General features: G+C 38.6%; 1 protein-coding gene across 1 annotated transcript; it reads right to left on the bottom strand.

Annotated features, from left to right (window-relative positions):
- Nucleotides 1-7027: 7027 nt before the first annotated feature.
- Nucleotides 7028-13091, bottom strand: LOC105040731 (uncharacterized). The gene is made up of 5 exons (XM_010917389.4): nt 12430-13091; nt 10013-12164; nt 9145-9205; nt 8824-9047; nt 7028-7450 (listed from the first exon to the last, which is right to left on the bottom strand). The coding sequence occupies exons 1-5, from the start codon at nt 12557-12559 to the stop codon at nt 7384-7386; spliced, it is 2634 nt and encodes an 877-aa protein (XP_010915691.1). The 5' UTR covers nt 12560-13091; the 3' UTR covers nt 7028-7383.
- Between the last annotated feature and the right edge of the window lie 2270 nt (nt 13092-15361).

The raw sequence follows: 15361 nt of genomic DNA, 5'->3' as shown, positions 1-15361 counted from the left end.
GTGCGGTAACTTTATTTTATGGTGCAGTATACTTTTTGGTCTGTCACTTTTATATCGCACCGTGGGATAAATACGGCTCTCTGTAAACCTTGGATATACAAATGGGTGCACTGACGGTTGTAATTTTTTTAAAAAAAAAATATTGCTCTCACCTGATTTATTACTATCATGCCTTGGGAATTGGTTTAGAATGAGTAAAATGCAGCGTATGCTCATTGCCGGTGGATGGGGCCAGAGACCACCGCGGCGCCGCTAGCTCTAGCAAAAGGCTCATAGGGAAGGAGCAACTGGACTGCAGTAAGATACAGGGTCTAAGAATGAGAGAGTAGTAAAGTCTTCATTTCATTTTATTTTGGTAAGGTTAAGTGTAGGAAGTTATATGAATATATCCATTTTTAAAGATTCGGTCCGCTTTTTTCTTCTCCCAACAAGACACAGAAAGAGATGGATACAACAAAGATATGAAGGTGATCTAGAAGTGTATTATAGAATGCCTTGTTCTCTCATCTACTCGCCACTATTTTGTTGCTGCCGTACACTGGACATGGATCATTTTAGGATGACTGGATGAATACCAGAAGGCTGATGTGGAGAGCTGGTTGATTAGGCCAAGGGCCACCGCGGCACCGCTAGCTTGGGTAAAAGGCTTGTGAGGAAAGAGAACTTATTAGATTTCATAGTGGGCATGGGCTGTCCGCCGGGAGCATCTGAAGCAAGTCACTCCTGCTTGAACATAGATCCAACTCGATTAAACTGGCCTGTGTAATGGCCTTGTCGGTGAGGTCAGGGATTAAAGTCTGACCTTTGCGTAATAATGGGTTATTTTGACTATTAATTTAAGTTCATATGTATCACCTTCACAAGCGAACTCATTTTAGTGGAAAGATTTTAAAATAATTTAACTAGATCAAACCATCAAGTATAAAAAGAATACTAAAATGGTGCTGACTCGAAGCATCTACAGTCAGAGGGAATGCATTAGAAAACGTGTTGAAAAAAAAAAAAAAATGAACTCCTTAAAAATTCAGATGGCCTCATGTTTTTAGAGGGTTGCCAGGGTGGTGGCCAAAGTTTTGGACGCCAGCTTTTTTTTCCGAGGGATGTCAACGTCTACATTAGTTTGGCATTAAATGGTCATGTTCTAAAGCTGAAAGGATAATAAATTAATTTGAGCATTACAATGTCTGAAGATTTGGGTGGCAATTCCATGGTAGACCATGACAGGAAGCATTTGCAATGCTAACGGTGTTGGCATTCCTCTTCCCAGGGCTTGCAGCGGGAGAGCTTCCGTGCTTGAACACGGAAAGGTGGTGCTCCCATCTTTAAGAAAAGGATAAAAGCATTTGTATGAGCATTTATGCGAAGACAATAGAACCTTTACATAAAGTGAGCTGATTTTGTCCAGATGCATATCTCGGTTCAATTTATACGTGAAGCCAAACAACTTCGTTCAGCGAGTTAATCATTAGTATGTACGTAAGTTTAGACGGTGCCGAATTTTTCATTTTAGTGGCATCTTTCTCATTAAATGTAACCTTTTGGTCCAGCACGCTATTCGTGATTTAGGAACGAAGAAACGAAAGAGATATATGGTTGCTATTTTATCTGATTTGGTATGATTTGAAGGACCGAAATCCAAAAATCCAGTCGCTAGCTGGCTTCACTTTTGCGCCAGCCAAAGTTAAATTAATGAAACATCATATGGAACCTAGGCTAATCAGCTAAGAATCTAGTCATCAGCATGGGTTTAATTGTATTGAATCAAGCTAATATGTTAACAATGTCATCTGAAATATAATCCAACTGTATTAACATTTGGTGTTAAAGCACTCATCCAAAGTTAAGTCATGTTACCTATTTAATAAAGAAGTTTAGACTTGAGTTTGCCCTATTGGATTCAAAGTGATCATTTTGTCATACTACTTTGTCCCAATCTGACATGAATTCAACTTGTTCCTACCATTGCCGGGCCTAACTTAGCATGGGCTCAAGCCAAAGTGTTGGTCTCAGCCACTGCTTGACTCGGCTTTTTACCAAAGCTCGGCCTTGACTTAGGTACGCTTGTCTTAGGTACGCTCAACTGAGCCCCAAAACACATTCTTAAATTACTAGAACAATTTGAATACAAGAATCTACTAGTTGTTTCACGGTTTCATCTAAAGATTTTACAAATGACACGAGTTTCTCTACTATTTTTTCTAGTTCCAACAAGAAAACTATTTTGACTAACAAATCAGATGCCAAAAAACATGATCTTTTAGTGTATGCTATGTTTTTTAACTTTGTTATTGACAGGCTACGAACAAAAGACATGAAGATATCTTAAAAAAGGAAAAATAAAAAATAAAAAAGAAAAAGAATAAAAAGGCAAAATGTAATGGAGGCGCTCCCACTAGAGTTCTCCAACCAGGAAGCTAAGACTGGTTAGCCATAATCTTGATCAAGTTTCACAAGTGTGGCTTTATGAGTTCTTTTCAAATGACAATCAGGCTGCAATTTTTTCACCTACATCCCTTTGGTCGATTCTCTTCCAATAGAAACTCTGCAGCCATATTTTCTGCCCTTTGTTTTTTGGCGTGGGTGTTGTGTTTTGCCCATTTGTTGAGCATTAATGTTTACCGGCATGAGAGCCTTCTGGATAAACAATTTCCATTACATAAAAACTTTTCTATCTTCTTTTATTAATCTTTTTCCTTTATGAAAGAATGTATAAAGAATGTCCTGTTCTTTTCTTTTCTTGTTTTCCCAGAATGCAAAAAATAGTAAAATAGCTTGAGGTTCTACTCTCTACTGGGTGTCTCTCATATTCTCATTGTCTTCAGGAGGTAAAGGTAGTCTTGTTTTCAATGAATTATGCAAGCATCTTGCGTTTGCCTTTTTTTATTGGAAGGATATTGGAGGAAGTAAGACACCTTCTCCAGATTATTACATAAATGTAAAGAAACCTTTAGCTAGCTCATGCATGCCGTGCAGCGAAAGAAGCATGCATCATGCATCCAGTTCTTGCGACTTAAGTAATGTCTCAAGAGTTGGATCAGAAACTGTACCTACTGAATTTGAACCACATTTTAGGTGTCGATTTGGAAAAGCCAAGACTAGTGTTGCTGTCTTACATCTTACACAAATGGCTTCCATTGTTGAGTGTTGTGACGAGCATAAAATTTATGAAAAGTCCCCGCCAGGATGGGAGAGCACATGCCTGGCTGGCAAGGATTCGCAGCTCCCCCTGGGACCAAAGGCACCATGCATGTGAGGCAATTCATAGATATTTAAATACGTTAGGACCAGTTAGGTACACATGCATCTCTTCCTTGTTGGCTTTCTCTTGTTAAAGGGAGAAGCGTGCGTTACATTTATGGATTGGTCTCACATTCGATACACGCATGTCAGAAGTTAAGGGGCAGGTGACAACAATTCCATCGAAGTTTATTTTCTTGTGAGCAACCGTGCTCTCTCCATTCCTATGTGTTATTTGGCCGGGGTTTCTGTCTTCGCTATAATAGCTCTTGAGCTGAGGATATTCTTCTTTGTGTAATGAAAGGGACAGAAGTATAGTAGGACCTTATTCTTGGTATAATTTTATCCGAGTCCTTCTCCCTTGAAGTTGTTATGTGTAAAATAAATCAGATATGACCAAAGTAAGATATATATTCCTCACTTTATCTCTTAAAACCTGATAAACAGGATCTTATTACGCTTTCACAGCACAGGGCATGCAGCCGAACTAAGTCATGATAAACACCAGACACACACACACACACACACACACACAAAAAGAAAAAAAGAAAAAAAAGAAAATCTTGTAGGTGTGCATGGACAAAAAGAATCTGAAAGTACCATAATAATTATTCCATTGAAAGAACTGGGATAAAGAACGGTGCTCACGTTCAATAATTTAAATTTTGTTTGACGAAGTAGAATGATATTTTGCCATCGTAGGTGCTAAAACTTTCATTCCATTATATCACTTTTCAATGTGATGAATGTAGTGCATAGGTAAAAGATTGATCTGTACCTGATTTTGGTTTTAAGAAAACTTTATTGCTATGGTTATGTTATAGTCTTGACAAACAACTCCCATCAGAAGGCAGCAACGAAGTCATTGCTCTTTCTAGTTTCTAATTTCTACTACCTCTCACCCCATTGGATGGACTTGTTGGTTTATATTTTTGTCACTGTTTCATTCACCCACAGCAATATTGCAAGCAAGCCCATCTGAAAGCAGAAGTGACCAAATCATTTAGGTCAGTTGTTTCTCTCAAAACTTCGACTGAACCAACCCCAGTGCCAACCTTTTGTTTGTTTTGATAAAAAAAGTCACAAAATATAAGGATAGCCAATGTGAAGGTTCAACTTTGTGACAACTTATCAGGCCTTAGCTGCCGAACCGTACCATTTGATGCTTGTGATGTAGGCAGGCCCTCTCTATTTAAAACCTATGCACATATAAAATGTAGTGGTTATCCCCATAGTTTCATTAGATCAAAAGCAGGGCCCCACTTCCACATGAGGAATTTGGAAAGAGTACTGGCCATGTAGAATCTCCTTTTTCTTGCTTCAATGATTGGTGGAACAGGTGAAGCGTAGGCCATAGATTAGCCAAGAGGAGCAGAACACATCCATACCATTGATTTTTGCTATCAATGCGGCAGTTGGGCTGCTGCTGTCTTGGGTCAGTCATCAATGGGCACAAACAAAAGCTTCATGATCATTAAGCAGTCTCACCACATCAAAGCATCGCCACAAAATTCAAGCCCAAGAGGCACTCTTTGATTCGGACTAGACCAGCATTCGGGATGGCCACAAGTCTTTTTTGAGTGAATGGTAAACCAAGTCATATCCCATTTATATTAGTTGGCTGCATACATCAGAGATGTTTAGGTTAGCTAAATACATCAGAGCTTGCCAATTTTTGCATTTCGGAAGTGGACAAGACTTCGAACAAAAAGATTGGATGTAACCACAGCCATCACTCCCAACTAGCTGTTCTTGAAGTTTTTTAATGCAAGTGCCGGAAATCAGTGTCAAATAAAGCTGGGAAAGATTTGAAATCTTTCCCGTTTGTTTGTGGAGTAAACTGGAACAGAAAATGTTGGTATAGGAATATTTCTGAAATCTCTAAAGAGAACAAACCTCCAACTAGCTTATCCCTTCAAATCAGAATAAAAACATTCAGAGATAATGGTAGAATAGACTAATCCCTCCATTTGGTACTCTATCTCGCCCATCAGTTTAACCATGTTGCAGAGGGATTTTTATTTTTCTGGAAAAAAAAAGAATAATTGGGCAATAGTTCAAACCGATACATTGCATGCAGGGTGACTGCTTCTCAGCTGCACACACCATAAAACACAAAGCGAAAAAAACCTAAACAGTGAAGAACATAAAGTCGGCATTACAGCTGGATCCCATTATCTGAAATAAAAGGCAGTACTTTAGAGATCAGAATAAGGGACCCAAAGAGAAGCCAAAGCTGACACATAGATCTTTAGACTGTAGTAAGAATACGAGTCCTACTGTTTTCATACTAGAGTTCCAATCAATGCACTCATGGCTTACTGAGATTCCCCAATTCGCCCAGGCCACATGCAAGCATGCATTAGAGCCCAGTTTCTGCCCAACTTTTCGTAAAGTACAAATTCTGCGGATCTCATGGTGCCGGCATTTTTTACGCACCAAAACAGAACATCATCCAGGTGGGCACCAATGCTAAGCCTATAACCATTTGCCTGAATGGGCTACCGCTATAACATGGGATCTCTCATCTTTGCTTTTATCATCACACCTTAATATAGAATTATCAAATACATAGACAGCAATTCTACAGAAGAAATTTAATCTTTAATTTCACAGTTTGCTGGGGCACAGCATTATTACGACTGAGATATTAAATGGAAACAAAACCTGTGGCTCCAAACAAAATTTGGTATCAAGCACCATCCACATAGTACCGTGATTCCAGATAAAATATGATTTAATTATCCTCCATTGCATTAGCATCTCGATACAAATTGATTGAGAAAAAGTAGCCCAGGAGCTCAAGTTCCATCAAGGTACATTTGTCTGCCTTCTTTCTCTCAGATCATTGCCTTCCTGACGAAGGAAAGCTTTGTACTGCATTTCATCTAGGATCACAAATTCCTCATCAGAACAGAACATTAAAATGAGTTTAAGGTCACAGTGGGGCCCTGCAGAAAGGATGAGGGAAAAAATCCATCCCAGAAAATTGAAACTTTATTATGCCATCTCATGGTTCAATACCAACCCCCTACCTGCTGCGCCCATCCTGTATAAAAAGAATGCTAAATTGCTTCATCTAGTACTAGATAAATCTAGGTTATTGAACACCCCAAGTTTATGATAACCTAGGGAAAGAGGTTAAGGAATTGGAGTGAAAACCCATTCCTCCGTTCGAGAAGAATCTTGGGTGTAAGAAAGTAGAAAGAGGTTGGTGCACTTAAATATATATACCCTAGTAGCTTGAGGTAATAATGGAAGACAGCATGCAAACAGAGTGTCCATCCACCATACTTGGCCAGAGAAATGATATAGCATAGAGCTTTATATATGTATCAAGATTTATCCAGACATACGACGGGAGACAAAGTTGTAGTGTGTTATAGAGACAAAAGGGCTTGAAAGCAAAGCCTTCAAAAATGTTTTATAGAGAGATCTTGGTACTGATTTGACTTGGTTGCATGCTTGGGAGTCAGACTTGGACTCCTAATGCTGGAAGATCAGATTTTTTTTGTTTGAAAAAAAAAAAAAAAAAAAAATCCTAAAAGTTGTTATGGTTAGATGTACCAAAAAGGAAAAACAAAGTTATGGTTAAAAGGAAAACCTGTTTACAGATTGAGAAAAAGAAAACAAGATCAAGCTTTAAGTAACATTATAGTGATGGTCACAATACATCTCCAGGCAACTAAATTCTATTTTGCATCAGAAAGCTCAGTTTGGATCTCATCAACAGAGAATTCAGAAATGTGTCCCCCAAAAAAAAAAAAACAGAGAATTCAGAAAACATGTCTAGAACCCAAATTAATGATAAACATAGATACCACACGCACACTTATGAACACTGTCAAAACCAAACTACATTGACCTCGATGTTTCATAAAGAAAGCACAAACAAATTTAGCCAAAAAATCAAAAAAAAAACAAAAAAGCAAAATGGCAAAGGATTCAATAGATCAAGCAAGTGCTGAGAATCAGAAAATGCCAGATCTAGAAATAATGGTATACAGAAAGACTTCTGGTGGCTTAATATTAAGATATATCATCGGAATCATCTTAATCAATCTCCAGGACAACACAAACTCAAGAAGTTGTCACATGCCTCTGCAAGGATTAATACGCTTGTGGATTATATAATGGCTGTCACCATCAAGACTGTATCTCCAGATAGACTCTTGGAACCCGCATGCCAAACCCATGTTTCACTTTCTCAACCCTGTTCAACATGTACGCGATTAAAACACATGCATAGATCTCCATGCAGTACAAAATGCAGGTAAACACATGTGATTTGTGATAAAAAAAAAAAAAAAAAATCTCTCCAATGAACTTGAAGTACAATAAGGCAACACCTCTGTTAGTTCATTAGTAGTGAATACCTAATTTTGATATGTTACCATAATATTTAATTGATAACATATATAGATATAAAACAGCAGTAATTTAAGTCTTATTCCACCAAGACAAGGCCTGCAATAAAGCAGAACTGCAACCTGAGCTGGGAAAAAGAGAAGGGCTCAATGGAACATGCAAGCTGGTGGCTGCTTCGAGGCTGTTAACAGTCTATGGCAGGTGAAATATTCTCTTTCCCCCATCACACAAAAAAAGGCAGCCAGCAGAGCCTTGTCGTGCAGCACACACACACCAAGAAGAGAATATAAACGTCACGTAAGTTACAGATAAACTTTTGAGATGACACTAAAATGTATAAGGTCATATTTGATAACTTAATACCAGTCATCACCCATTAATTCTGTGAATTGTTAATTCACAGGTATAACTTAATATATGACTGCATTTTCTTCGGCTTTTTGACTTCAATGTGCATCCAAAATGAATACAGCCCCCTATACCAAAATCTACCACCCCTCTCTTTCATCTAAACATTTTCCAAGCTTGGGGAATTTTGGAGGTTGCCCCTGGTTGCATGAGCTTAAACTGCATACATCAAGGTAGATCCTGCCATCCACCAACCAACTTTATGGGTTTCATGGTTGGCTCGATTGTGTACCCCAAGCTTTTATGGGAAAAGAAGACTTTGATGATGATGATGATATCATTTAATACATTTGGGTGACTACCTTGCCTTGTTAGTGACAACGCATTCCTTGCACACATGATACATCTTACCAATGGGCCTAGTCAGACCACCCAAGCAACCATGTGGCTGCCAGAGTTAAACAGTTTCTAAATTTTTAAGTCATATATAGGAAAAAATTTAGCAGCCTACTGGTCACTCTATATGAGAAACCCACTATAATATCTTCATTTTTGAGCAAATGACATGCATATAAGGTATTCCGGGCCCATCCTAATTGCCTGAGCAAAAGTTCACATTAATACTACCTCAGAACATCTTCTATGATGTTCTAGTTAGCAACCAGCCCACAATAAAAGTAGTCTTTTTGTAGAGTTGATCATTTTATTAGACAAGCAGGAACTAAGTCCAAATATGTAAAGGTTGGCAAGACACAAGAAGAAATGAATTACTAACTACTGTTAACTATGCTTCCAATATAATTATCGCGCAATAAACTAAAGAACACTGTCAATAACTTAATTAAGTCAAGAAGAGGTGCAGAGACTCACGTTGGTGCAAGCTTGCCAAGACTATCTAGCTCTTCACCAGAAGATTCATCCCAAACTTTTCCAGAAATCTCAATTATATAAGATTGACCTGCAGTAGTTGGGAGTCCCCGACCAGCAAGCAAATCCAAATCTTTCTGATGAAGTTCTCTCCCATTAACAAGAACACCGGTATTGCCACTGGCACAATTTTTGGAGATGGGGTAATTGAACTCTTCAATAAATGGCTGCAGAACAGAATTTTTCATCAAAAAGGCTTGTAATGGAATGCTTAGAGAATTATTAATATGCGTGCATGCATGTATGCATGTTGAGTTCTCTTACAGGAATTATGCCAAGACATTTGTTCCCCATTACACCCCAGAATCCAGCACGATAGTCATACCTGAATAAGAAGGCAGGAAAAGCATGAATAAAATATTTTAACAGATTATAATGACTCAAAGCAGGTGCTTATGTCAAGGAACCATAATATAAAGATTTAATACCAGCCAACAACTTCTGATGCATCATGCATGCCATAAAACATTGCTGCATCAATCTGAGGAGCAATTACATGACCAATTACAAAGCACACAGTCCCAATTTCATGTGATATTCAACTTTTTTTCCAAAATGTTCTATGTTTCTAAATTACCGAACTATATATGGCTTGAAACAGGTATTTTCCAGCTCAACCTTATAGCTGACTGTTTTAGACATATTTTGATCACAAACCCAGAATATCTGTGATTTCATCTTTATTTTCCATTTTCAGAGTATGAGTTCACAGCACAAATATGGATCTTATTGGTTGCAATCTAAGGATGCTATTTTCCAAATCTCATATATCAACATTGTAGTTGTGACTTGTTTTCTTGACAGCCTGCTTTTAAACTTATTGATGTTTGTCACCTCACATTACGCTAACAATCTAAGGATGCTATTTTCCAAATCTCATATATCAACATTGGAGTTGTGACTTGTTTTCTTGACAGCCTGCTTTTAAACTTATTGATGTTTGTCACCTCACATTATGCTAAAGTACCCAAATATTACAAAACATAATCGATATAACATGTTTTTATCTGTATCCTAGCCATCTTACCAATCACAACTTAGTGCGACTTCAATTAGGCAACTAAATTCAGGTGCATGAATCATTAAACATTTATAAGATAATGCAAGTCATGGATGTCGACAAACGTCTTACCAATAGTCACCAGGATAGACTGGTCCAGCTAGCTTTTCAGCCTTCTTAACTAATCGATCTGGAATAGGATGACCATTAATTGAAACTTTAGCTCTACCATGCCCCAAGGATTGGTTGAATCGAGAGAAATCTCTAAAGCTCTTTTTTATAAAACCAGCAAGGAATGAGTCACCACCCTTAACAACTTTATGTTGAACTTCCTCTTTGCTTATCATATCCCAAGAATCTTGAGACAAACCAGCAGTTGGATACTCATCAGAAGACAAATCCACCTCAGTTGCCACAGGTGCATCTTTTACTGACTTTTGCTTAAAATTTCCATCTAAGGATATGCTCCTCTCTTGATTGGAACGTTGACTCCTGGCTCCCTTTCCAGGCCCATCAACTAGTTGATCAGACAATGAGTATCCAAAATGCTCACGAAGTGGTAAACTTGGGGCATGTGAAGTCGCTGCAGCTTCTAGGGGAATCTCTGCAGAGCTGGGAACATCCTTATGAGATATCACACTTTCTGGGCTCTCAACATGCCCAGACATACTGGAGGATGAGGACATCCCTTGCATTTTCCCTGGATCACTAAAATTCAAACCATTTTCTTTTTCGACGAAACCATGATCAGAAACATCAAAACTGTAAGGCAGAAGGATCTTCTCGTCTGACGAATGGACACCATTGCTTGGGCTAGCATTATTGTTTAGTGATGATGCATGTGAGTTTGATGCAGGGAAAGAAGCAACGAGTCTACTTCCATCAAGCTTAACTGAGACTACCTTAGAGCAGGACCCACACCGCAGCTTAAACTGACTCTTCTCCACCAGCAAAGATTTTTTAGGTAGCTGCAGCAGTTCAAAACAATTATAACATACAGCAAAGGGGGCAGCACCAGCTATGGGATGACAAGAACGTCCAATCTTCTTACTGAAAACAGTTCTTGGGAGGGTTTGTGACTCACATGAATGCAAAGGAGCATTTGCAACTCTTGAATTATATCTTCCACCAAAAATCGAGGGACCATCCATGGGGTAGAACCCTTGATTGTTCACATGATATGGAACCTCCTGATGACCAATGATGGCAGCTGGGCATTGAAGAGGCAGTGAGAATTGTCTGTGGTAGCAATGTGGACATGAGCATGCAGGTCGATGGTAAAAATCATCATGATGACAAGGGATGACAGGATCGGGATCAAACTGTCCATAAGGATAAGTGTCAAATTTCCTTTGAGGGTAGTGAACAGGTGGGTGAAAGGGAGCTCTTCCATGTGTTACTGGCTGTTCATATACAGGAACATCGTTCTGTGCTGGCATAGTAGAATGAAAATTTGGCCTGTCCATATTCTGTGTGCTCAGATATGAAGAACGCTGCGAAGCATTCCTGTTCAATGGTGGAGAGCTTTCATGAAACCAAGCACCCTGATGGCCATAAGAAGTTGAAGTTGCCATTCGGTTTATGGGAGGAACAGTTGCACTTTGTTTGTCTGTGACCTCACAGGTTCTTTGCACCTGATCTTTCAATTCATCAAGCAATCTCAGAAGCTCCTCTCGGCCTTGATCGTGGTAGGAAGCTTTATTCTGCCTGCCATCACGCTCACCATCACCATGCCTACACCTTGGATTCCTATAGTAGTTGGATGGACCTTCATCAGGATAAAGACCATCCATTGGAGCCCTGGGTGCTCTGTCCCTGTCCTCACCCTTCTGGACTTGTGCTTGCTGAGTTCTGTGATGCCCATTGTTGTCTTCAGCTGGTGATTTGGTTACTCCTTCGCCTTCCATGCCTGATTTAATCAATTCATTCCCAATGGGAGCGAAATCGCTAACTCGTGCTTTAGATTCGCGCCGATATTTATCATCTCTGCCCTCTGTTCTGCTCCCTTTGGGATGATCATCCATTCTCGAGGTGTTGCATTCCTTCAGAACAACACCATGTTCGCTTCCAGAGGCAGAATGACTGTGAGAAACTGCCCCTTTGTCGCGAACTAATATCTCCTCCCTCCTGAAATCAGCTCTATCGTCCTTACAGTCGGTCCCCAAGCGTGTGTCGAAAACCGCCCCCTTCTTCTCGTCAGCACTTTCCGAGACCTCCATATAGCTGAACGTTTCTTCATCAAATTTGTCCGAAAAAGCTTCTGATACCCGAGTTTGTTTGTTTGCTTCACAATTTTATTAAAAAAAAAAAGAAGAAATTACTCGATTCTGTCTAAATTGATAAACTAACGTTTACAAGATAAAGACTCAATCTTTCTGACAAAGATCAAATTTTTTCCTGATCAATATCATTTTTAATCAAAAATGCGATTCCGTTCTAACAAAATCAACTTTTCTTGACAAAAACACCAATTTTCGGTTAAAGCACGGAAAATTTACCCAAAACGACCAAATGGGAGAAGAAGAGACGGGGGAAAGCTCGTGATATACCTTGAAGAGTAGCATCGCAACCACCACATCGGTAGACAGAGAAATTAGGAAGCTCGGGGAGAAGCTTGTCGCACTTGGGGCACCGAACCACTCGAACCTTGGCTCCTCCTCCTTCCGCCATATCTTTCATGGAGAGAGGGGGAAAAATAGAAGCCTACAAGACCTCCAGGGCTCCACAAAGAAGCACCTTTAAACACTTCGACACCCTGACAAAGGACAAGAAGCCGCAGCAGCAGCAGCAGCAGCAGCAGCAGCAAAGACCTCCCTTTACTTGCCCCAATCACCCCACACTAACAAGCTCCGTCCTTTCCCACGCCAAACGAGAGAACCAAGAAGGAATCGTCTTCACGACAAGCAGCAGCAGACCCGAGAGCCCATTAGGCGCTGCTGTTTCCGCAAAGTCCGCTTCTCATGTAAAGCAAAATAGGAGCGAAATTTCTCCACTTCTGTTACGAAAACTCTCCTCCCCTTTCTGTGAAAGAGTGATTCGTACGAAAAGAAAGCAACAAAGGAAGGCAAAGGGAAAGAAGAGAGGGGAGGGGTCGTGTTATGATCGGGGACTGTGGAGAACGTTGGAACGATGATGAGAGGGGTAGGAGGTCCCCCTGCCGCTCCCCTTGCTTTGGTTTCATCAACTCGGCGAGTCGCTTGAACCACCATCGCTTTATTAGCGCTCTGGCGGTGGTTCGTTTTTCCAAAGTATGGACACCTTACTTGCGTGCCTTTGATATGGAATAGTTTGAAAGCGCCCATGCGTTTGACTACGCGCTCGATCAATACCAAGTGCGCGTTTGGTTCGCGATCATAGCCCAAATCAAAATCAACATCGAAATAGATTGAAATAGAAAGTGGTATAATCTTATATGCTGATATGTTTAGTCGAAATTAAAATCAAAATGAGATTTAGGTACTAAAAAAAAAAAAAAATTGGCTTTGGAAATAGGCAATTCTACAAATTAAAATAGAAAAGAAATTTCCTCCAATTAAATAACAAGAATGAATATAACTCATTTCTATTTTATTTTAAAATCTATTATCCCAACCAAATGTACCCCAAATTCTTAAATTATATGCCATGATGAACACTATAAAATTATCAATAGTAATCAGTAATTGAAAATTTTCATCGACAATTTTAGCACATCCAATGCTTGAGGAAATAATTTATGCAAAAAATAAAAAGATCGAAAAGTTACAAAACCTTACAATTGCAATAAATTTTGGTTTCGAGAAGAAGAATAAAAGATTAAGACATTGATCATTATAGTAGCTATTATTGATTATTATAATAAAAGGAATATGATGTTATTTGCTAGATAATCATCATCGAAAAAATAGTTTTTCAACTTGCTTGTTGTAATTGAATTAAAAGTTATTTTATCTCGGAGGGTAATGCAAATGTTAGTTGTTAAAGTAAAATGATGTCAAATAATAATAATTATTTAAGTTTCCTTTTGGGTACATAAATCATAATATGCTTCTCAAAATTGATTATAGCTCCCATGAGTACAACCATTATTCCAAAATCTTGATTAATGTGGAAACTGACATGTACTACAACAATGGAATTAGCAGCAATTATTTGGTCAACTCATCTCTTAATTTGCTTTCAAAATTTTGGCCAATTTCCATTGGTGTCGAACAAAAACTCTTACATGTCTTTATTTTTTGGTTATACATAGCCATGTTTGCCTAATACATTTTTATTGAATGAAAATTTTATATTTGATTCTTAATTTCTTAATTTTGACATCTATTAAAGTTATCCATGGCCCCATCCATGCCTGTGTAATTTTTGTTTATAAGTGCGTACAAAACATTGATAATTATTTAATTATGTAAAATTTTAGATCCGAAATATGCATACAAAACACAAACTAGTTAAATTGCATACACGGAGAATGCGTAAAACATAGGCAAACATGGGATTGTATCTTAATTCCCATCCATTTAAAAAAAAAAAAAACAAAAAAGGTCAAAAGGGATAACTTCTCATCCTTTCCTTTATAATTCCCATTCTTTCAAACTTATGGATCCAGACTTCTAACGAGTGGTAAGCTATCATACAATTTCCCAAGAAAGCAGTCGCTTCAGTTTTTCATCTCCAAACCGTCAGACCTGCTCCGTTTTCATTTCGTGATGTTTTGGTCGTCCGACGCACGGATCCATTCTTAGGCTGCCGGAAAAAATATGGGTTTACGTTTATATATATATATATTAATGGCGCACTTAATGTCTAGTACCTTAAAGAAAAAAAGGCACTTACTGTCCTATATCTTAATGCATGGCCCTGTTATAATATGGACAAGGCTGTAGGATAAAATTACCACGTACATGAGCTCTATAGTTGTGGTAACGTGGCTTCATCTATGTGGTATAGTTTTGCAAGTTTGTGTTATATAGGTTAGTGTTATATAGGTTAATCAATGATAAATTATTGTTGGAAGCGGTCTCTCGGATGGCTATCTAAGCATTTATTGTGGGAAAATGCCTTGGAATTTTGTCTTGGGTACATGACAAATTCACAGGCGCCACAATGTAACAGTCAATCACCCTTCACGTCATGCATCAATGCCAATGATTACACCACTCCCCTTGAGTCACATGGTGAGGAGAAGCTTTCGGGTTTGTTTGTATGTGAGCAAGAATAATTCTTGGATGACCAACCCTTCATCGCGATGAAAATCTACTGATAAGAAAGAGGATTTTCGAGAAAGAAAACACCGTGTGGCTGCCATGAAGCCTACAATCTCATAGATTTTCGAGGAAGAAAATACCACATGGCTTCCATCTTTTATATATATATATATATATAAAATGAGAGAAAATAGATCATCAATTTAACCATCCATAGAAACAATAAATTATTAACTATGAATATCATCTGAATCAAAATATATCCCTAGTATGCCACATGAAAATAAAAAATGTG

Source organism: Elaeis guineensis, chromosome 3, assembly GCF_000442705.2.
Source record: "Elaeis guineensis isolate ETL-2024a chromosome 3, EG11, whole genome shotgun sequence".
Classification (NCBI taxonomy): domain Eukaryota; kingdom Viridiplantae; phylum Streptophyta; class Magnoliopsida; order Arecales; family Arecaceae; genus Elaeis; species Elaeis guineensis.
This window is presented reverse-complemented; position numbering and strand designations above follow the sequence as displayed.